Raw genomic sequence first — 24,295 nt, forward strand, 5'->3', positions numbered from 1 at the left:
ATGTGATTTCTCTGTGTCTTAATTTTCTTGCCCTAAAAGAGGAATGACAGTACCCATCTCACGTAGTACACTTGAAAATACAACAGTGTAAGGGCTCCTTCTTACCACGCTGTACTGCGTTAATCTCTCGTAGGATCACTCCAAGTTCTAGGTCTTTTTTTTTTCTTTTTTGATTGTAGTAAAATAAAATAACATGTGCATAATACACGTAAGATATACCACTTAGCCATTTTTGAATGTATGGCTCTGTAGTGTATTACATGCATTCATATTGTGTAAACAACCTTTGGAACTCTGTTCATCTTGCTAAACTGGAAACTCTATCCAGATTAAAGGCCAGCTCCCCATTCCTGTCTCCCTTTGCCTCTGGCAGCCACCCTTCTACTTTCTGTCTCTATGAATCTGACTACTCTAGGTACCTCATATAAGTAGAGGCACACCATATTTGTCTTTTGTGACTGGATCGTTTCGTTACAATAATTCTTGGTCTGTTTTTATCTAGTCATTTTGAAGGACTAGAGTCTCTTATTATTACTATTGAGAGAAAAAAATTTAGAATCTGATTCAGTCTGATCTTCAGAGCCTGGCATTCATGACCTTTTATCCCCTCACTTCTGGATTTCTTCCTGTGAGGCATTTGCTCCAGCCAGAGTCAACCCATAGTCTTGCTCCATGCTTTTGCCTGCAGCGTCCCATCTGTGTTCCTTTCCTTCTCATCAGCTTAACCCCGCCCCCATCCCTGTGCCTGGGTCACGTGCACCCCTTCTAGGAAACCGCAGCAGATCAGGGTGGATTCACTGCACCTTTTAGGAGGCGAAACCTCAAACAGCTCTGGCGGTTTGCATTTTCTCTGGTCTTGTTCAGCAAGTCTTTCTATAAAAATCTTTGATCCTTTGTTTCCCCCTCTAGACTGTGACTTAGCATCATGGGCTCTATGAGATTTCATGGGGTTGCTTAGCAGAGTTCTAGTGTGGAGTAGGCACTGGAGTGTTTGCTGGAAGATAAACAGCTGTCCTTAGGTTTCTAAATGTATGTCCTTACGTTTTGGTCATTTGGAAGTAAATCTTCATGTAAAACCTTCATGTAAAATGTAAATCTTCATGTAAAATCTTCATGTAAAATCAGCTTGCAGACGGCTTCAGCTTCTCTCCATCTTTTTCCCCTCACCTCTATAGAGAGTTCCAGTGAATCCGAATGCGAGTCCGATGAGGACAGCACCTGCTCTAGCAGCTCAGACTCTGAAGTTTTCGACGTCATTGCAGAAATCAAACGTAAAAAGGCCCATCCTGACCGACTTCATGATGAACTTTGGTACAACGACCCAGGCCAGGTGCGCAGGCTTTTATGCTCTTGCTGTGAAGGTTGCACACCCACACATCACATTTATGACTGCTGGCTCAGAAGATGCATGGTAGCTGGTATTGAAACTGAATTTTACTCTCAGGGCTGGGCGTCATCCTTCACAGCTTATTTCTTTTCAGCTTCAGCGTTCAGCTCCAAAGCGTAAGCACCAGAGCAAGTGCTCCTTGAATCCTATTTGACGATGTTTGTAAATCCTGTGTGAGGAAGCAGGATGATGGTGCTGCTTCATTAAACTTGCAGTAAACGGAAGGAGACGGATGGCAGGATGAGGGAGAGAGCACTTGTAGTTCTTTTTAAAAGCAGTTCATCTGGAAGTTATCTTGTAGCCGTACAGTAAACAACGTCCCAGGCCCTATAAGACTTCGTATTTGCCAGTTGGTAGAAGTCACAGTTCCTTGTAACTTCTCCTTGTTATTAAGCGTGTTTGAGCTAATGACCTCGTGTGTGTTTGTGCTCAGTTGCTCAGTCGTGTCCGACTCTTTTTAACCCCGTGGATTGTAGCTCACCAGGCTCCTTTGTCCATGGGATTCTCCAGGGAAGAATACTGGAGTGGGTTGTCATGCCCTCCTCCAGGGGATCTTCCCAACCCAGGGATCGAACCCCCATCTGTTGTATCCCTGTATTGGCAGGGGTATTCTTTACCATTGCACCACCTGAGAAGCCAGTGACATCATAGTTGGACGTAATTATTTTTTATTTTCACTCACTGTTTTATTATGAAGTTACGCTGGTGGAACAGTGGTAAAGAATCTGCCTGCCAATGCAGGAGATGCAAGAGACATGAGTTCAATCCCACGGTTGGAGGGATCCCACTGGAGTGGGAAGTGGCAACCCACTCCAGTGTTCTTGTCTGGAAAATTCCATGAACAGAGGAGCCTGGGAGGCTCTAGTCCATGGGTTGCAAAGAGTAAGACACTATTGAGCAACTGAGCATGCACACACAATACCTAATGCAAAACACTATCTTTATAAAAGAATTGTATTTTTACAAGTGTATAATACACAAAAATAGTACCTTTAATACATGTCAACTTATCAAGCATAATAAAACGTATCCCTAGAAGAAGATCATTTAAAATTTATATTTTGTAAAGAAATCCATACCATTCTACATTATTCTGATATTGTTCTCCTGGTTCATATTAGATTACAGCTATCTAATTTTTTTAAAATAGAATTAATATAGTTAGAATGCCTGACAGAAATGTACCTTGTGGTCCTTTTTGCTTTCTGAGAATTGAGCAGAAATGTTTACAAATTGTTAATACATTTTGGAATCTTCACTTTGGTACATTAATCATGTATATGATCTTTTTAAACAGCTTTAGCAAGTTATAATTCACATACCATACGATGTACACAATTAAAGTGTACAGTTCAGTTTTTTTTTTGTATATTCACAGAATTGTACAGTCATCACATTTAATTTTAGAACATTTCTGTGTCCCCCGAGAAAAATCCTTTCTCCATTAGTCACTCCCCTTACCTTGTGTGTGGTCTTTTGATGGACTGTTGTTCTCATATCAAGAAACAAATAGTCTCAGTGTTGTGTTGACTGTATTTGGTTTTGTATCCTCTGTGCAGTTGAGCCATATAAAGGGCTGATCTGTATTGGAGATACAGGCATATAAGATGTCTGTTTGCTTCCCTGGAAATAAGTGAGCACTAAATGATTTTTCCATATTTTTCATCACAAATTGTGCCCTGCACTAGGAATGTGTTGTGACTTTGGTGGGAATGCAATCACATCTCTGTTTGCCAGCTGTTATTTTGGATAATATCTTAATGTGATTTTTTTTTTTTTTTAAGGTAGCCATATTATTCCTGTCTTGTACCACCTGGAGCTTTAGATTTCTCAAAGGGACAAAGAGACTTATAGTTTTTTTAATATTTCTTTTCAAAGTTTTATTGAGATATTTTTGACAAAATGAGTCATAAATCCCTAGAACTCTAAAGAAATATGTGTATGTATATAGAATATATATGTCTCATAATATAATTAAAATATAGATATTTATATATACAGTATATATATATTTTAATTAATACCAAAAAAGTGAGACATGGAACTCCACTTCTCCATTCTCCAGACTGATGCTCTGATCTCCTTTTTGATTCCATATTAACCATTTAAATTGAATAAACTCACAAACTGGTTTTTAAGGCCCTTTAAAGTTTTGACCTCAGTTCTGCCTTTTTGGTCTCACTCACTTATGTGATCCTTTCCATTTGGATGGGTCTCATGTTCCTGGGTTCAGACAGTGAAGAATCTGCCTGCAACATGAGAGACTTGGGTTTAATCTCTGGGTGGCGAAGATCTCCTGGAGAAGGGAATGGCTACCCGCTTCCGTATTCCTACCTGGAGAATTCCGTGGACAGAGGAGCCTGGTGGGCTACAGTCCACGGGGTCACAGAGAGTCAGACATGACTGAGCAGCTAACACTGCATTTTTCACTTTCGTGTTCTTGGAGCGTAACGTTGGATTCCTTCTTTCTCTTCTTTCTCTTGTCCTGGTTCCTCGTGTAGAATAGCCATCTTCTTTTCACATTTTGGCTTCTTGAAGCCTGTTTTTTCCTTTATTTTGAAATTACTAAGCATATCATGTGTGTGTTATTTCTCCCATGTAAATATTCCTACTGCTTGCTTCAGCAGTACAGACACTAAAATTAGAATAAGGGTTCCTTGATCATGTGGACCCTGAGCTAGGTATCACCCACCTCCCCGCCTGCAGTGCTTAACCAGCAGCTTTTGATCCAAGAAGCACCCAGGGTTATTCACTTATTGAATCATGTGAGTGGAGTTCATGGCCGGAAAAGGAATTCAGGTGAAAAAATAGACACAGAGTCACCTGTTTAGTGCTAGAAGTTTTTCTGGTTCTAGGAGTCATTTTCTTCCTTCTGCTTGAGATACCTTTTGGTCTCTTCTTTGAAAACATTTAATCTGCAGGTCACCTTCAAAGCATTCTACATGTTCCTTCAGAATATAAACTAGGCTTTTCTTTTGTGAAAGAGTCATTTTTCCTGAAATAAGAAATAGCAGGAACATACTGGAAAGCAGTAGGAGAAGATGGGGGCAAACAGGGCGCTGACATTGATATTTTCTGCTCGGCTGCACAAATAAGTCGGGAAGCCAGCGTTGTCATAGCGTTTCCCTTTATCAGACAATATAGACAGTTTGCAGCTTTATTGGTTTTGGAACATCCGTTTAATCTTCAAACCTTGACAGCCTTTTCAGAGCTTCGGTACTCATGACATTAAAACCCACACAGTTTCCGTGGCATCACTGTGCATGGAGTGGATTTTCCCCCCAATAAAAACGAATTACATTTTGTTTCTGACAGATGAATGATGGCCCACTCTGCAAATGCAGTGCAAAAGCGAGACGCACGGGCATCAGGCACAGCATTTATCCCGGAGAAGAGGTAACTGGTTTGGGTTATTATATTTGTCAGCGCTGAGCAGCCAGAAGTAGACAGCTGCTGCTGCTATTCTTCTCCCCATAAATGAAATAATACCCCGGAAATAGTCTTCTCAGGTTCCCTGATAGTTTCTGTTACTAATCACTGGAGAAGAGACATACTTGGGTTTTGGGGGTGGAATGGGAATGTTATCAAGGACACTTCGGGAGGTTCTTTATTTAAAGTAGGCAGAGTGAATTTCAGTTGCCCTTTTTTTTTCTTTTAATCATTTTCAGTATCCTAAAATGGTCTGTAATTTTAATTGTTTTTCATGTTTTTGTTGTAAACGGTGGTGAATCTCCCTGGAGAATTGCCCTTATCGAGGTGCTGTACGGCACATGTCCTCTTTCCTTGGGGATGTGCGTGTATACCTGTTGCCTTTGTCAGTCTTTGTCTGTTGTCCCCACTCGGCTGTGAGTGTCACACGGACTTGTTTGACCTGTGTCACACCCCACCTCTGGGTCATCAGGAACACTCCAAAGGTGTTTGCATGATGAGTTGAACCCTTTCACATTGAAGAGATATGTAACTACTCCCGATCAATTATTTTCCTTCATTTTTTCCCCCATTACATTTTACTGCTGCAAGGTATTCTCATTAATCCCAGGATTGTCACTGTATGCTTCAGCACACTGTATTTAGGGCTTCCCTGGTGACTTAGTGGTAAAGAATCTGCCTGCTATCGCAGGCGGAGGAGGCAATGGCACCCCACTCCAGTACTCTTGCCTGGAAAATCCCATGGACGGAGGAACCTGGTAGGTCTCAGTCCATGGGGTCGCTAGGAGTTGGACACGACTGAGCAACTTCACTTTTACTTTTCACTTTCATCCATTGGAGAAGGAAATGGCAACCCACTTCAGTATTCTTGCCTGGAGAATCCCAGGGATGGGGAACCTGGTAGGCTGCCCTCTATGGGGTCGCACAGAGTTGGACACGACTGAAGCGACTTAGCAGCAGCAGCGGCAGCAGCAGCCATTGCAGGAGACGCAGGAGATGCTGGTTTGATCCCTGGGTAGGGAAGATCCCCTGGAGAAGGAAATGACAACCTGCTCCAGTGTTTTTGCCTGGGAAATCCCATGGACAGAGGAGCCTGGTAGGCTATAGCCCATGGGGTCGCAAAGAGTTGGACACCACTTGGACTAAACAACAACAGTAACAACAAAGTATTGTGAGGCCGTGTGGGACAAGGCCTGCACCCTGTGAATGTCTGTGTGCGTGCCTCAGGCTGGGGTCTCTGCAGGCGGGGCTGCTGTGGAGACTTCAGGGGCAAGAGGAGTGTGGGCTCAGGACTGAGCAGAGGGGGAAGTCCACCTGGGGTGGACCTTTAGAGCTGGGCTTGTCAAAGTTGTCTCACGTGGGGCCGGGACGGTTTTCATAAGCGCATCTCTGTCTGTCCCAAGCAAGCCGCCCTAGAAAGGGCATGCCCTTGGCAGAGGGGGTTCTTGTAGTGGAAGGTGACCTGGAAGGAGCTGACAGCTGCAGGCTGTGTGCTGACTGCTTTTGCACAGCTGGGCAGCAGGGCCCTCTGTGAAGGGAGATTCGGGTGGGCAGTGGTGCTGGCTGAGGCAGTCAAACCCATCCTTAGAGTATGCATGGCCCTTTCACCATGGGTGGGGCCTACCTGGTCCACATTCCGTCAAGGGGCCAGTTGGCCCTCAAGGGATGGTGCCATATTGGGGTCCCAGCGGTGATCATTGTAGGTGGCTGGCATGGCAGTCAGCTTAGCAGCTTAGCTTTGGATACTGTTGAGCTCTGTCTGCTCCTGTGTCCACTTCATTCGCGTGCCTATCCTGTCGGCTCTGGGGAACTGACTGCTGACCAAGGCTTGCCGGAGCATTTTGTCAGCTCGATGGTTTAGAACCTCTTCCACAGCAGGTGTCCCCTGCCCTGGGTATACCCCAAGACTGTCTTATCCCTGATCTTCCCAGGTTTTTCCTTCTAGGCCTCTGACCAGCTGGCTGGCCACTTGCTTTCTGCCATGCTGCTGCTGCTGCTGCTACTAAGTCGCTTCAGTCGTGTCCGACTCTGTGCGACCCCATAGACAGCAGCCCACCAGGCTCTGCCGTCCCTGGGATTCTCCAGGCAAGAACACTGGAGTGGGTTGCCATTTCCTTCTCCAATGCATGAAAGCGAAAAGTGAAAGTGAAGTTGCTCAGTCATGTCTGACTCTTAGCAACCCCAATGACTGCAGCCTACCAGGCTCCTCTGTCCATGGGATTTTCCAGGCAAGAGTACTGGAGTGGGGTGCCATTGCCTTCTCCGTTTCTGCCATGAATCCTTCTTTATTCTAACCTCAGGCTACTTCTCTTTCCACACAAAGTAGATGACCAGGTATACCACCTGAAACCCCGCCCACTGGGTGGTCTCCCTCATCCTTGTCTTCAGAGCCATCCATGAAGAAGGCTGCAGCACAGTCTGTTTTTGGCTTGCACCTCCTTTCTTTTCTTTGTTTTTTTAAAGAACGCTGTTTTATTTATTTGGCCGTACCGAGTCTTGGTTATGACATGCAGGATCCTTAGTTGTGGCATGTGGGAATCTTAGTTATGGCATGCAGGGTCTAATTCCCTGACCAGGGATCGAACCCAGGCTCCCTGCTTTGGAAGCTTAGAGTCCTCACCCCAGGGCCACCAGGGAAGTCCCTGTACTTCCTTTCTGACTGACCCATTTGCAAACTGAGTTTAGGCTTTTCCTTCTGCTTTCATCCCCCCGTCTTTAGTCATCAGCTGAGGGAGTGTGCTGATGCAGTAGTCTTGGGTGCCCAGTTTGTTCATGCCCTCTACTCTGTGTGTGCCTGGTTCTGGTTATAGGCACCCTTCTTCTTATGATGGCCCCACCCAAACTTGTGCCCAGAGGGGACTGGCAGAACCCAGCTCTTGTCGGGCAGTTCCAGCCCCGCGTCTGTTTGCTGTCCCTTGGCCGTGCATTCCGTGTCTGCCAGGGCCCAGCAGCATACTCAAAATTGCTTCGCAAAGGCACATAATTTTTCATGATAGACAGCACAGCTTGGCTTCAGAACCTCAGAGACCAGCATGGTGATTCTCCCAGTGTGTCCGTAAGCCCCTCTCAGCATCTTTTCCTACCAGCAGTCTGGGATTTGCTGAATCACGTGGCCCCCATTGCAGGGCAATTTGAGCTGTGGTTTGAAACTGCTGAGGCCTTTCTCACTTGAGTTGCTCTCATAGCTGGTGGCCTTTTGTGCCATTTTGTAAATGGGCTGTAGTAATATTCCTCTCTGAGGATGGCGCTGCCTCCTGCACTTGAAGAGGCCCAGCTGGTATTCTGCTTCCTTCTTCACTGTGGGAAGGGAAGAGGCAGTAGTTTTTGTGTTTTACTCTGGATGGCTGTCTTGGAACCACTGACTCCTAAAAATGGTGCGGCTGTGGGAGGCCCTGAATCTTGGTAGGGTTTCCTCCCACCCTTTGGAGCATGTACAGTTTACCAAGACTTTTCGCTCAGTCAACATAATGTCAAAGATGCAATGGAGCAGTATAACCTGCTGCAGTATTCTAGGTCAGGAGCACCTTGGACTGTATTATGACAGTGAGTAGAAGAATTCACACAGGCTGGTGGCAAAACCGTTAATGTTGTCTATTCCATGTGAACGTGAACCTGTTCTCATCAGAGCTGGTCCTCATTCTGGTGGGGTAAGAAAGAATACATTCAGCAGGTCAGTTGCCACACACTTTGTACCTGAGATCACGTTCGTCTGCCAAAACTGTGCTATAACACCTGGCAAGGCGGGTGCAGTCGGAGCTACTTGGTTGAGCTCCTTGTGGTCTGTAGTCATCTGCCGGGATCGATTTGATTTCTTTAGGGCCCAGACTGGTGAATTAAACAAACCGTGATGGGGCAGTCATCCTTGTGTCATTTGGATCCTTAAGGGTGGCACTAATCTCCACCATTCCCCTGGAGTCACACTGTTTTTGATGTCCAGGTTGGGTTCTGCTTGACCTTTCCCATTATGGTGGCTCTTACTCCACAGATCAAGGACCCAGGGGGAGGTGGCACCGTCTGCCCATTTTGTCAATTCCAGTGGCACATCTAGGGACCAAGGAAATGACCACTGGGTGGATCTGTAGACTCAGTGGACCTCCTATAAGCCAGACCTTGACCAAGATTGGTACTAACTTGGCCTCATCTCCCCAACTCTGACGGGGATACCAGGATGATATGTCCAGTCTTTGAGTATCAGTTGATTCAGATGCTGTGTCCAGCACTCCTTGAACTGTCTGGCTTCTTCCTTCCCCAGTGTACAGTTCCCTGAGCACAATGGCCATAGGCCCCTTTGGGGAAGGACAGGGCTGTCGTGACCATTTTTACTTGTGATTGTGTGATGTGGCCTGGCCTCTGGCCTCTTGGGCAACCTTTTCAGTCAGTGGATTTCAGTCCAGTAACTTGATCAGGTCTGGAACTGGGATTATGACTGTATATTGGAGCAACCTACCTTAAGCCTCTTGTTTGCCCAGTCTTGATTTCTTCTGTTGGCACAAACTAAGGTGGTATGCTTGTCAGCTACCCATTTATTTTGTACCCAAGGACACCCGGCTGTGAAAGCCTCTTCTGTGACTCTTTTGGGTCAGATCCCAGTACTACTGGTCATGATGATAATTGTGTAACCTGGCTTCTTGTGATGAGCTCCATCGTCTTGCCTCTGGTTTCAGAGTCTTGTCATCCCTGATGTGGTCAGCAAGCTGTGTACTGTGTCATCCTCTCTTATGCTCAGTCCTGGCCTGCAGAGTGTGCCACCACTGACCATTCTACTGATGCTGGAGCCCCTTTGCCAGCATGTTCCTATTGGCCTTGGTCAGTGGCATGTCCTCTGGGCCATGAAAGATGATTATCTGGTATATTTTTCAGACATAGATATTATATCCATCCCAATGTGCCCATTTCCTTGAATCTTTGAATTCCTTCTTCTGTCTGTCCTGCAGTTTTGGTATTTTCACTTTAGTCAGCATGGGCCATTGCTCTTTCACACTACTAAGACATCTGACGGAGAAGGCAAAGGCACCCCACTCTAGTACTCTTGCCTGGAAAATCCCATGGATGGAGGAGCCTGGTAGGCTGCAGTCCATGGGGTCGCTAAGAGTCGGACACGACTGAGCGACTTCACTTTCACTTTTCACTTTCATGCATTGGAGAAGGAAATAGCAACCCACTCCAGTGTTCTTGCCTGGAGAATCCCAGGGACGGGGGAGCCTGGTGGGCTGCTGTCTGTGGGGTCACACAGAATCGGAGATGACTGAAGTGACTTAGCAGCAGCAGCAGCAAGACATCTGAGTGGAACTTCCTTGGTGGCTCAGACGGTGAAGAACCTACCTTCAGTGCAGGAGACCCTGATTCAATCCCTGGGTCAGGAAGATCCCCTGTAGAAAAGAATGGCAACCCACTCCAGTATTCTTGCCTGGAGAATCCCATGGACTGAGGAGCTTGGTGGGCTACAGTACATGGGGTCACAAAGACTCAGACACGACTGTGAGACATCTTGGTAGGGAGTTCCTAGCATCTCCTGATGGCCTTGCATCCTGAATGCTCCCAACTCAGTCAGCTCTTCCCTAACCAACTCTGTTGCCTGGTCCTCTAGATCATGCACTACCAGTCCTGTGTGAATTCCTGCTGCTGGCATGTGCTGGCTCTGGCTAGTTCTTACAGTTCCTGTGGGATATTATGCTTCCTCTCAGTACTTTCCAGCTGTGAAATGTGAAACCGGTTATGCTGTTCAGTTCAGTCTCTCAGTCATGTCCAACTCTTTGTGACCCCATGGACTGCAGCACGCCAGCCTTCCCTGTCATTATCCCCGAGAGCCTGCTCAAACTCATGTCCATCGAGTCAGTGATGCCATCCGACCGTCTCATCCACTGTCGTCCCCTTCTCCTCCTGTCTTCAGTCTTTCCCAGCATCAGGGTCATTTCCAATGAGTCAGTTCTTCCCATCAGGTGGCCAAAGTATTGGAACTTCAGTTCCAGCATCCGTCCTTCCAATGAATATTCAGGACTGATTCCCTTTAGGTTTGACTGGTTTGATCTCCTTGAAGTTCATGGGACTTTCAAGAGTCTTTTCCAACACCACAGTTCAAAAGCATCAATTCTTTGGCACTCAGCTTTCTTTATAGTCCAACTCTCACATCCATACATGACTACTGGAAAAACCATAGCTTTGACTAGACAGACGTTTGTCAGCAATGTAATGTCTCTGCTTTTTAATATGCTTTCTAGGTTTGTCATAGCTTTTCTTCCAAGGAGCAAGTGTCTTTTAATTTCATGGCTGCAGTCACCATCTGCAGTGATTTTGGAGCCCAAGAAAATAAAATCTGTCACTGTTTCCATTGTTTCCCCATCTATTTGCCATGAAGTGATGGGACTGGATGCCCCATGATCTTCATTTTTTGAATGTTGAGTTTTCAGCCAGCTTTTTCACTCTCCTCTTTCACTTTCATCAAGAGGTTTTTAAATTCCTCTTCACTTTCTGCCATAAGGATGGTGTCATCTGCATATCTGAGGTTATTGATATTTCTCCCAGCAGTGTTGATTCCAGCTTGTGCTTCATCCAACCTGACAGTTATGCTGTGGAATGACCCTAATTATAGGTCTCTTGTCAGGTAGGGAGATTTGATGGGGTGGGGGAGGTGAGGACAATGTCACCTTCAGGGGCTTTCCTTGTCTTCAGACAGGGGAGTGCTTGCTCTTCATAGACAAGGCTAGGTTGTCTCTGAAGATTCAGAAGGTTTAGAGGAGTCTAAGGAGTCAAACTGGAGAGGGAAATGGTAACCCACTCAGTGGGAAGTCTTCCCTGTGAAATCCAATGGACAGAGGAGCCTGGCGGACTACAGTCCATGGGGTCACAAAGAGTCAGATATGACTGAATGACTAAACAACAAGGCGTCAAAACCTGTACGTCCTCATCCCAGGTTCCATAGCCCTGACCTTGGAGTAACAGACCTACGGTGGATGGTTGTTAGTCTTTAAGGCCCACCGCCTCTACAGGTGAGCCGCAGGCGTGGTCCTGGCGCGCTGCCTGGCCTCGTGCTGCTGCTGCTGGGAGCCTCTTAGTGGGCCGTCAGCAGGCCCTCTGCTTTCATGTCTGGCTTCCAGCTGCCTTTCCTCCTCCTTCTCTCCTGCTGCATTTCTGCAGAGCAGTGCTTCTCTTAGGCCTCCTGACTAATATCAGCAGCACCTCAGACCTTATTAGACGTGCAGATTCTCAAGCCTGCCTCAATCAGAAACTTCGGGGCGTGAGGAGCAAGCAGTCTGAGATCAGGCGTGAGGAATGAGGTAGAGCATCAGTGGTGCTCGACAGTAGTCATCCATCCTATTATCCGTACAGCTTCCGGTCACTCCAAGTCTTCAACACCTGGCGCATCGCACCCGCTTCCACTGGTAGTCTCCCACTGAGCATCTTTGAAAGTTTCAGCTGGCATGTTGTCTGGTGCCAGGGGCTGTGTGTGTCACCAGGCACTGTGATGGGTTCCTCATTGCCAGTCAGATGGCAGGTGATTCAGCTCCAAAACCTCATCTTACTTCCTGCTTTCTTGGATCACCTCTGGTACCTACTGTCACACCCTGGATTCTCCAGAAGCAGATGCTAAGGTGAAGTCTGGGGCGCAAGGTGTTTCTCAGGGATCTTCACCTGTGAGCCGAAGAGGGTATGAGCAGGATTGGACAGACGGATTGGCCGAACTGTGAGTCAGCCCCAACAAAGCCCTGGTCAACCTGGTGATAACCCAAGGGATGAGTATTGCCCATTCAAGGTGGGCCGTGGTGGCTGGGCCTTCGTACTTCTGTCTCGCTCAGTATATCCCTGACATCAGGTGAGGGGGTCTGCTCGTGACGCAGATCCTGAGGGAGCCGGCAGCTGGAGACTGCTGTCAGCACTGTTAAAGGGGCAGCAAGTCCTTCCCTGAAGGTGGTCTGGGTCACACATCGCTGTGTCTGTCAGAGTACCCCGTGATTCTGCTGATGCTGCTTTCCTTTTCTTGTCCTAAGCTCCATGCATGTTCTGTTCCACCAATTTTTGTGCTTCCTGCATTTCTGTTTCCTTCTGTTTTCACTCAGCATATTTAACCATATCAGTTTGTTCCCCTTCCTGTTATAGCCTACTGCTATTACTTCTTAGATTGTTCTTTTTGCTTTTTGATTTATTGGGAGGTTAGCAAGGTCAAGTATTGTGTTATTTTACAAATGAAAGGGAAGATCGTCATGGAAATTTAGTTCTAGAAAGATCTCTATGTTGTTCAAACCCCTTGTATTGTATGTGAATAGGGGTTGAATACCAGTGCCCAGCCAGCCCGTGTTTATTCATTCAGTTAGTGGTAAAGTAAATACTGTTCTTTTCCTACCAGTTTGCGAAGGAACACACATAAAACCTGTTTTGTCAGATGTGAATGTAGAAAATACAGTCTAGTTTTGAGTAACAATATTTTGCCACTTTACTCTTAAACTTACTTTTGTTTTTCCCCTCAGGCCATCAAGCCCTGTCGTCCTATGACCAACAATGCTGGCAGGCTTTTCCACTATCGAATTACAGTCTCACCTCCCACAAACTTTTTAGTAAGTTCCTACCCAAATCTATTTCAGTTGTTAAAAAATATAAATAAGATCTATGTGTATTAATAGGTTGAAATGTGAATAGGCTAAGTATGGACTCAGTTCTTAAAAAAAATTTTATTTTTATGTTGGTAAAACTGGCCTTTATCATAATGACTTTAATTTGGCTTCCTCTCATTGTACTAATTTCTGTGTCGTTTTTCTTTTATATTGTTGGTACCTCATAATAGCCATGAATTATGGATAGGTCTGTTGGAGCTGTGGAGTTGGAAGAATGCATAGAACACTTGTGCATCTCTTAAAAATTGGCAAATAACATATATTATCTAGTGACCCATAACTGTTGCATTTATGACAGTAAAGGGCCTAATATTTGTTGACTATGGTACCAGGCACCATTCTGTGTTTGAAATGTATTAACTTATTTCTCACAGAAAGTTGATGAAGTAGGTATTATTTTCCCCAGTATGCAGATGGGACGGTTGTCCAAGTTTTACAAATAAGGTTAAGTAACTTGCTGAAGATTATTCAGGCAACATGTGGCACAGTGGGGACTCGAACCTGGGCAGACTGATTCTTGTAGTACGTGGCTATATGCTATTTTACTGTGCTATACTGCTGTTGAGCAGTATAGTTAATTAATTCTGGTTACATTTTTTATTAAGAGATTTCAATTTCAAAATTAGATTTTTAAGATGTTTTTCTACATAAAAGTTACTTTCCTGTTTGAAGGAATATTAAATGTTTATTTATTATTTATTTATTTTGATCGCTTCTCAGCTTTTTGGCTAAGATCAGGTATTGTCTAGGGGCTTCCCGGATTGCACAGTGGTAAAGACTCCTTCTGCCAATACATGAAATAGAAGAGGCCCAGGTTCTATCCCTGGGTTGGAAAGATCCCTTGGAGAAGGAAATGGCAACCTGCTCCAGTATTCTTGCCTGGGAAATCTCACGGACAGCAGAACCTGGCAGTCTACAGTCCGTGGGGTCGCAAAGAGGTGGATATGACTGGACACACTATTTGGTTGTTCCAGGACTTATTGGGGTGCTCGAGATCTTCACTGCAGCATACCAACTCTTAGTTGCGGCATGAGGGATCCAGTTCCCCAACCAGGGATTGAATCCTGGTCCCCTGCATTGGGAGCTCAAGAGTCTTAGTCTTTGGACCACAGGGAAGGCCTTCAGAATTAGATTATTAATAATTATTTATTTTAACAACTTTATTGAATATGATTAACATACAATAACTCACCCATCTAAAATATATGTTTTATGATGCTAAGAATTGTGAAACTAACACTACAATCTAATTTTAGAACATTTTCATTATTTCCCAAAGAAACCCTGTACTTATTAGCAGTTAATTCTTTCCTGCTGCCCAGCCTTCAGCAACTACTAACATATTTTGTCTTTATCATTTGCCTAGTCTAGATATTTCATATGAATAGAATCATACAATGTGTGATCATTTTGGTTTCTTGTGCTTAGCAAAATGTTTTCAAGATTCATCCATGGTATAATATATAGCTTCATTCCTTTTTACTGCCAAATAATATTCTGCTGTATGGATATACTATATTTGATTTATCCATTCATCAGTCAGAGAACATTTGGGTGGTATCCACCCTTGGGTTATTATGAATAATGCTGCTATGAACGTTTATTTACAAGTTTTTGTGCAGATGTATGTTTTTCTTTCCTTTGAGTATAACTCTAGGACTAGAGTTGCTGGATTGGGTGGTAAATCTGTGTTTAGCATTTTGAGGAACTACCAAACTATTTTCCAAAATGGCTATACCATTATTATTTCGTTTGCAGTTCTCTCATTATATTTAATTTAGGACAAGGTTGTTGAGTTATTCAGATGGGAAATAACAGTAATATTAGAAAAACAAATAATGTGTATTAGGGAACTCCCCCTAACCACTTAAGCTTTTCATATATGTGTGTGTGTGGGTGTGTGCATAAATGTTTATATGTATGTAAATGTTTAAAAGAATAATGTTCAATATCTATGTAGAAAAAAACATGGCTTTTAGGTTTCTAATCTGGATCATTTGCTCCACGTTTAGCATTTAGGATTAAAAATGGCAGACCATAAGAATGGTATAATGAAGAGATCTCTTATGCTTAGATCAGCACTGGTATATTTTAATTAGATTCTATTTTCAGGTAATTAAGATCTTTGACATTACGCAAAAATTGGCTTGTTACAGTGTTTGCTGGCTGGGCTTTTCTTTGGAGGGTCTGGGGATGGAGTTGTGAGGGAAGGAGCCGCTGGCACCCTGGGGCCTTTCAGAGCCTTCCAGGCTGCTGCTTGTCTTGACTGTTGTGATGCTTAGTCTTCTCTACTTTGAGCTTTGATTTGGCTGTGTCATTATCTTTTTCTTGCTAGGACTTCTGTTAGTACAGAAATATAGTTTAGTAAGACAGGACTGGTAGTATTATGAGATTAAATAAAACAAGTTCCTAGAAAATGAAGTCATGTAGCCATTTTTCGTTTATGGCAGCCATAATAAACCTCCTTCATTGTCTAGTGTATAACTGAAGTCAGAGAATCCTACCAAGCTAAAGTTCTCTGTAAAGCTTCTCCCTGGTGTCTGGGAGAAGGTGAGCCGGAGTCCGTACTTGCTTGCTTTGGTTGGTTGCTTTTGTCCTGTGCAGGTCATATCATTTGTTCATGCTTCATTTTTCTGTTTGCTTTTAGACTGACAGGCCAACTGTTATCGAATATGATGATCACGAGTATATCTTTGAAGGATTTTCTATGTTTGCACACGCCCCCCTGACCAATGTAAGTATGTGCTAATTGGCCAACTTTCTCCTTCCCTGTGCCCCCTTTCTTTCTAAAAGTCAAAGGAAATTTCTTTTCATCTGACTTCTAAGTAACAACTACTTTACATCCGTTTGCCTAAGCTACAGGAAGTCAGTGGCAGTGTGTGTCAGGTGGGAGTGTGACATCTGTGCTAATGAGTCACAGGTTTGGTCCACATTAGATGGTGTAAGTAAACATGTATCAGAATAACATTTTGAGAGTGTGAAAGATTGAAAAAGAAGGATAAACTGTGGAGTAATGTGTCAAAACTATTTTGGGGTGGGTGTCCTTCAAAAGAGAGTTGGAAAGTTTTAAGGAGAAGCTATTACTTAGTCTGTGAGTCATAGGTAAAGAAATGGAGCTTGTTCAGGACATCTGGAGCCCAAGTTAACTTCATAGTTCTCTGCTTTTGCATCCCAGGAAGATGTCCTCTTTAAGAGACTTTGGCATACAGATCATGATATTCTCAGGTATTAAGGCCGATCTGTTGGTAATCGGTTCAGATGGAAGTCCTGTAAGCCAAAATCTTTCTGTTTAAAAGCTGGCTGTCTTATGGGTTGTCTTACTTATTGTGTATTCTAGCTGGATGTAGAGTGGAATTCACTGGTGACACAGGAAGGGAATGTAGAGATATCCATGAGTCAGTCAAGACACTGCTATAGAACTCACTGAATTTATAGCTACAGTATACGTACATTGAAGTAGAATGTTCTTTAATTCTTTCCCGTTTAGTTAAAAGAAATTGTATCTGCAGTTTGAAAAGTTATTTTAGTTTATTTGAAATGTGAAATTCTGTTCCATTGGAGAGTAAAGAATAAAACCTTTGTCTAATCTTTCCACTTTCTATTTTTTTTTCAGTAGACATGATTCCATAGTAGTGATACTAATTTAAAACAAATTGTTTCTTAATGAAATTTTCTTTATGCCATAGTATATTTTATCTCAGAGAATTTTTTTTGAGAAGATGATTACATTGTAAGTGTGAAAATAAAATCGCTTGATAATACATATCACATATCTCTAGGGTGAACCATAATATAGAACATCATGTAATATTGAACTATATTTTTTATTGAGGTATAATTGACATATAATGTTACTAGTTTCAGATATACAGCATAATGATTCGGTATTTGTATATATTGTGAAGTGATCACCATGAGAAGTCTAATTAACATCCATCACCATCCATACTTACAAAATTTTAAATTGGACTATTTTTTTTTTAATTGAAGTAAAGTTGATTTACGTGGTGTGCTAATCTCTGCTGTACAGCAAAGTGACTCAGTTATACACACATATACATTCTTTTTTATTTTCTTTTCCATTATGGTTTATCCCAGGATACAGCTCCCTGTCCTACTAGGATCTTGTTGTTCATCTGTTCTAAGTGTAATAGTTTGCAACCTCTTAGCATGTCCCTCTTCTTTCCCTCTCCCTTGGCAACCACAAATCTACTCTCTCTGTTTGTGTATTTATTTCTGTTTTGTAGAGAGGTTAATTTGTGCTATATTTCAGATTCCATTTGTAAGTGACACGGTGTGGCATTTGTCTTTCTCTTTCAAACTTACTTCACTTAGTATGATAATCTCCAATTGCATCCTTGTTGCTTCAGATGACGTTTCGGTCTTTTTTAATTAATTGCTTTTTTAATTGAAGAAGAATTGCTTTTTTGCTGTTTTCTGTCAAATACCAACATCAGTCAGCCATAGGAATACATATGGCCCCTTCCTCCTGAACCTCTCTCCCCATTTTGTTCTTTCTTATAGCTGAGTAGTTATTCCATTGTATAGGTGTACCACATCTTCTTTACCCATTCATCTGTCAGTGGATGTTTAGGTTGTTTAGACAGTTTTTAAACAATTTTTATGAAAAGGCACTAGGATGTTTTTAAATCTGGAGGTTTCTTATTTTATTACTTTTTGAATGTCTCAATTAGGCCCTCAAACCCTTTGTTACACTAAATCTCAGTCTTAGAGTTGCAAAGGCTTTTAGAAGTCATTTAGTCCAACTTGCCCCTACATTATACCTTTCTCTCTTTTTTCCCTCAGTTCAGTTCAGTTCAGTCGCTCAGTCGTGTCTGACTCTTTCGACCCCATGAATCGCAGCATGCCAGGCTTCCCTGTCCATCACCATCTCCCGGAGTTCACTCAAACTCACGTCCATCGAGTCGGTGATGCCATCCAGCCATCTCATCCTCTGTCGTCCCCTCTTCCTCCTGTCCCCAATCCCTCCCAGCATCAGAGTCTTTTCCAATGAGTCAACTCTTCACATGAGGACTTGCAAATACAATAGTTACCGTGAAAATACTTGAAAATTATCTGTCTTATCTGTTAATTCCCTTTGAGTAATATAGATCTCATTTTAACTTTTAGGGTCACTTTAAAGAAGGAAGCTGTATGGCTTCAGAGATGGTTTAAACCTTAGTGATTCTGTTTACTAGCTGTATGATTTGACATTTCAGTTTTTATAAACCTTGACTTTTCTCATCTGTAAAGTAGAGGTTATTAGTTATGGTACTCTTACTAGCTTTTATAAAAAATAAATGAGATGACACATGCTAAGTGTTTATCATGATGTTTAATATACAGTACATTTGGCACTTATTATTTTGGATAAGATGTCAGACAGACATTTGAGTTTTTCTTCTAATTCTTTTTTTTTTTTTTTAACTGATTCTTGGTACTTATGTGACCTGGAAGTGATTCTTTGAGCTTTATTAAAGTTTCTCAACACAAGGTTTTGGCACTGAGAGGCTGCTAGTGTGAAATTAACTGCAGTTGTTACTGTTGCTATAAAATAGAAGATAGGACTGAAAAATTCCTGGCTTCAGCATATATATATATATATATATATATATATATATATATATATATATATAAATATTCAAGCTCTCAGAACTTGAGAACTTAACTCTGTAATGAGAAGATAAGCCCCATCATTTATGTTAGAGATGTTGATAAAATAAATCGAGTTTTAAGCTAAGTGTTGTACAGTTCATAGGAATTAGATCCATCAAAAGCTTCTTGAATTTGAAATAGCCTCCCAAGAAAAAGAATTATTAAATCGCTTTACTGTTCTGATTCATTTTCTTGCCAGAGAGAACACATCAGCATGAAGAGCATGTAAATGATGGTAACGTTAGAATCTCAACCCAGTTTAGTTTTGACAGGTTCTCTTAAGGTCTTCTTGAATTAAAGTGGATTGAAAGCTTTGTTGGCTAAGTATAGAGCATTCCAGGAGAATTTTATCTATTTATGTAGTACATTTGTTATTACTTATAATACCTGATGTTTTTAAGGACTTCGATAACATAACTATGGTTACCTAGATTTGTGTAGTACATACGTAATATTTTATCCCACCCTTAAAAGCACCAAGAAATGCCATGATCCTTTCCCTGCTGCCTTAATTGGCTTTGCATTTCCAATGGCCTCACTGTCCTGGATTGTAGTCATTTAGTGCCTGGAAATAGTAGAGTTAGAATATAGAAGTTTAGGAATGGTTTTTTGGTTTGTTTCTGGTAGGATGAGATGGAGTTAGTGTTAGTCACTACTCAAACATGTTTAAGAAAAGATCAAGGGCATTTATATTGTTTGATTGGCCGACTGAGCTCTCGATCAACTGAGTTCCCAATATACAGGAAAAGGACAAGATCTCTTTGAGTCTTAGAGATGACAGTTTGAATAGAAAGGGAGACTCTGCCTTCCCAAATTTGTGTGTCTGAGAAGGGCTCTAGTGGTATGGGTGACTGCCCCAAGGGAAATACAGCATGTGTAAGAGGAGAGGTTAAAGAAGGAGTCCCTCAAAGAGATTTTAGTTGAAGTCATTGAGGAAGGGACTGTAGTTGCATTAATCATCAGTAGAGCTGCTGTTGCACAGAGCGGAAGGAGTAAAGTATACACTTCTGCTCTTTCTCTGCCTCTTGACTCTTCCCAAGGGCTCTGATCCTTTTCTCTCCTGAATGCACTCCCCACGTAATGCAGTGTCACCCATGTTTTTTCCTCTCATGCATGTTCTGACATTCATATTTATATCTGTGACACACAGGTCTGTGCTTCACACTCACATTTTAGATTTGCGCATTGGACACACCCACCTTGATGTCCCCTTGGGTACCTCACCCTCAGCTTGTGTGAAACTGAACTGGTCATCTTCTCTACATACTGAGTTTAAGGGACTTAGGATTACACACTTTGAACTTCCTTGTTTTGATGTCATCCTGGCCTATCTATTCCCTTAGGCTAGAAACCTGGAAATTATCCTCTGTTCTCTCTCCTCTCTCATTTCCAGGTCAGAATGGTTGCTGTGTATTTCCATCCCATCTCCTATATCTAAAATTCTTCCCCTTCCTCTTTTGGACTTCTGTTCATTCGGCTCCTGGGTTGTTCCATCAGACTCCTGGTCTCTTGCCTTGCTCCTCTGTACACCCTTCCCACCCTGTTTACACAGCAACCATGTGAAACTGTGTTGGTCTTTTACTTGAATGACTTCTTGTTGCCATAAGGATAGCTCTGAATCCTTAACCTGGTTTATAAGCTCTGCAGAATATGGTTCATACTTTCTAGAATTTCCTTGTGTCTCTGTCTCCATTCATTTCACTACTGAAGAGCTAAATGACCTGTTTTGGCCCCAGCTCCTTTTTCTCTGTCTTGCTAGAAACTAAATTCCTATTCTTTAATGCACTGTGGTGACCTAAATGGGAAGGAAATCAAAAAGGGAGGAGATACATGTATATCTGTGACTGATTGACTTTGCTATACAGTAGAAACTAACACAACATTATAAAGCAACTATACTCCAATAAAAATTAATTTAAAAGAATAAACAAACACCTTTTTCTTTCCCAATTAATTTTCTGAATGATCTGGAAAATTCCTTCTCGTCTTTAAAGACTCAACTCAAATGTTACCTCCTCTTTGATTCTTTTGTACTTTATACTATTTAATATTTTGTTGTTTTTTTTTTTAATGGCATTGACAGGTTACACTGTATCATACTCTATGCTTGCTTACATGCTTTTCTCTTAGATCCCCTCCTTTTTAAAAGATAGAGGGTGTGGCCTATTTTAGAGTATCTATGGATCTATAGGTTGTTAGTAATGTGTTTTAAAACTGTGAATAACTGTACAAATTATTCATAAACTATGCTCAAATATTTTTAAATGCTTGTAGGAAGAAAGAAGAACTTAAAAATGATAGTGGCCTTAGCATGTTGCTTCAGCTGGTTTAGAACCCATTACCACAAGAAAGTTGAGAATGGATCTCTTATTAAAGTTAATTATGAATTTCACTTAAATTAGCCACTATCCTTCAAAAAAAAAAAAAAAAAGTACCTAAGAGCTAAACTTCATTTCTGAGAAAAAGATTTCCAGTAGATGGCATTGTAAGACTGTTTGTTTTTCTTACCATTCCTTTTGCTGGTGGAATTAAAATTTGCTTCTTTCTAATTGCTGTGGTTTGTAAAAACGATGACATTTATATAAAATCGTCTTATGGACAGATCGAGTGGCCAGAAAAGCCTACTTAACACATCTCTAGGGCTTCTGAGTCTATTATTTTCCCCAGCTACTCAGCCAAACCACTGCTGTAACCTCACACCCCTCCCTTTCTCAGTCCTCCGTTCATTCAGAAATAGGCCTAGAGAAAACCTCTTAAATCTGGGCACTAGGCTGGTATCTGATGATACATTTGTAAAGCAAGACAGATGTGGATTTATTTCATCTGAGCTTTCCTTCATCTTCACACATACCCTGAGTGTTAGGACAGATATTATTAGGACAGTATTAGGACAGATAATGAGAGATGGATACCCTAGTGGCTTAGAAGTGGGGTCAGGAGCAAGGGTTTCTAATTCACCAGATACCTGTTATCAGGTGGCACTAGTGGTAAAGAACCGACCTGCCAGTGCAGGAGATGTAAGAGACACATGTTCGATCCCTGGGTCAGGAAGATCCCCTGGAGGAGGGCATGGCAACCCACTCCAGTACTCTTGCCTGGAGAATCCCATGGACAGAGGAGCCTGGTGGGCTATGGTCCTAAGGGTCGCAAAGAGTCGGACACGACTGAGTGACCAACACATACACACATACATACTACCTTAGGCAAAGTATCTGATTCTCTGTTTTTTGTTTCTTCCACTGTACACTAGGGAGAATAATTGTACCTATCTCACAGGATGGCTACATGAGTGACAGTATATGAAACAGTAAAACAGGGCCTACCTAGCTAGTAAGTGTTAGCTATTATTATTTTTATTGCCATGATTGCTTTTGCTCCAGAGCCAGAAAGGCAGCATGAGTTGTGTGTACTTCAGTGACTTATGAGTCTGTAACTGATGAATTGTCCGCCTGCTATCCCAGATCTGCCTGAAGAGCAGAAGATTCTGAAAGGTTTTAAAAACCTGAGAGAAAGAAGTATTTGTGGTTTTATTAATTCTTTAGAGGCAATATATTTGGATTTAATGAGTTCTTGTCATGTTTGTGTTGCTGCTGCTAATACAGTTAATTAAACACCAGCATTATGCAGGTTTCCTGTAGAGACCAGGTCAGCTGGGTTCTTGCATTAAAATCCAGCAGTTGTGGTCAAGCTTCATGTGCAGTATTGTTAGCAGCTTAGATTAAGGTGAAACTTTCTCATTTGGTTCATGGCCTTCTGGGTCAGGTAGCCAACATGTGTACAGTGATGAGCACAGGTAGGCATTTTGAAACGGACCCTCTCCTTCTTATTATTACAGATTCCACTGTGTAAAGTAATTAGATTCAACATAGACTACACGATTCACTTCATTGAAGAGATGATGCCTGAGGTAAGAGAGAAGATTATTTAACAGCTTGATACAGTTTGCTCTTTTGTTTATTCCATAGTTATATATCTTTAAAGCACTGAACTTGACCAGTGCTGGCTTTTTACCATAAGGATACTCTTAAAGTACTGTGTTCACTGTTGAAAAAGACCAGTCAGACGTAACTGTAGTCAGATGTAGCTTTAGGAACGAGGTTAAAATTCAGGTCATTTTCCAACTTTTTGACCTATTTTTGAACCCATTTCTCCTCTGTTGCTGCTACTGAAAGTTACGTGATGGTAACATTACATCTGCTTCTAGTTTGTTTTGGACAAGGGACAGCTTTTGGTTACTGGTTGTTATCAGAGAGGAAATTAGAAAAGTGAAACTGAATCTGATAACTGTTGGAATAATCTTATTCATTATCTCCAGTGACAAGATCAATGCTTGGTTCATTTTTCTTCCCATATATTTACATATTTTTCCTAATTGTTTTTCACTGCGGATGCTCAGCAGCAGATTTATCTAAATATATGCAAGAGGTTTAAAATTCCAAAGCAAGATTAATGTGAATCTCAGAATGATTCATTGCCTGATCTTGACTTTAGTGGTGTCAACAAATCACACTAAGAAATAACAACTAGACAGCAAACAAGCTTGTGCACTTAACATTGTGTTGGAGTTGGGGTCGATTTCCTGAGCCCCTGGCTCCTCTTGCAAACCTTGTTTAACAGTGTGGCTCTGTTGAGGGCAGCAGAGCACCCATGGGGATTGATGAGCATGACACACATGCTTAGTTTGCACCTATTTCATTCTGGGCAAGTCCTGTTAATTCTACCTGTCTTTCAAAAAGAGTTAAGGAGAAAGGGCCGCCCCTTCATTCTTCAGCTTGGAAGGGCTTTTTTACTTCCTTTTGATTTTTAAGGTCATAAGCCTTCATTTGCTATTGTAAAAGTTGATGGCTTCTGGCGTGATCTCACGCAGGGTGATTTATGAACCCCAAGCAAAACAAGTAGGAGGAAGAATTATGAGACAAGTCTCACTGGCAGATATATCATCTGTTAAGCTTGTTTACAGCAGAAATTTTGGTACAAAGTTCTGTCGTTTTTCGTAGCCCTTTATTTGCCTTCATTAAGAGCTGGAACTTTTTTGGCACAGAGACCTCTAATTTATGGTAACTTGGCAATAGTGATTGTGGGTGTGTTTGAGGGGTGGAGGTGAGCAGAGGTGGTGGTGGTGGGGGGGGGGCCGGTGCTGGGGGCACATCTATCAGAGCTGGCTGCTCAGTGTGTAATTTGAATTAACAGAAAGTCCCTAAGAGATTCTGGTATGTTT

General features: G+C 42.3%; 1 protein-coding gene across 1 annotated transcript in view; it reads left to right on the forward strand.

Moving 5' to 3' along the window:
• Positions 1-24,295, forward strand: part of DROSHA (drosha ribonuclease III) — a 119,483-nt gene that overhangs the window by 21,265 nt on the left and 73,923 nt on the right. The window contains exons 7-11 of the mRNA XM_052659038.1: positions 1,176-1,330; positions 4,703-4,783; positions 13,279-13,365; positions 16,070-16,156; positions 22,913-22,984. Of these exons, the coding sequence (XP_052514998.1) occupies positions 1,176-1,330; positions 4,703-4,783; positions 13,279-13,365; positions 16,070-16,156; positions 22,913-22,984 (482 nt within the window). The remainder of the gene's footprint in view (positions 1-1,175; positions 1,331-4,702; positions 4,784-13,278; positions 13,366-16,069; positions 16,157-22,912; positions 22,985-24,295) is intronic.

The sequence above is a fragment of the Budorcas taxicolor genome, chromosome 20 (assembly GCF_023091745.1).
Source record: "Budorcas taxicolor isolate Tak-1 chromosome 20, Takin1.1, whole genome shotgun sequence".
Lineage (NCBI taxonomy): Eukaryota > Metazoa > Chordata > Mammalia > Artiodactyla > Bovidae > Budorcas > Budorcas taxicolor.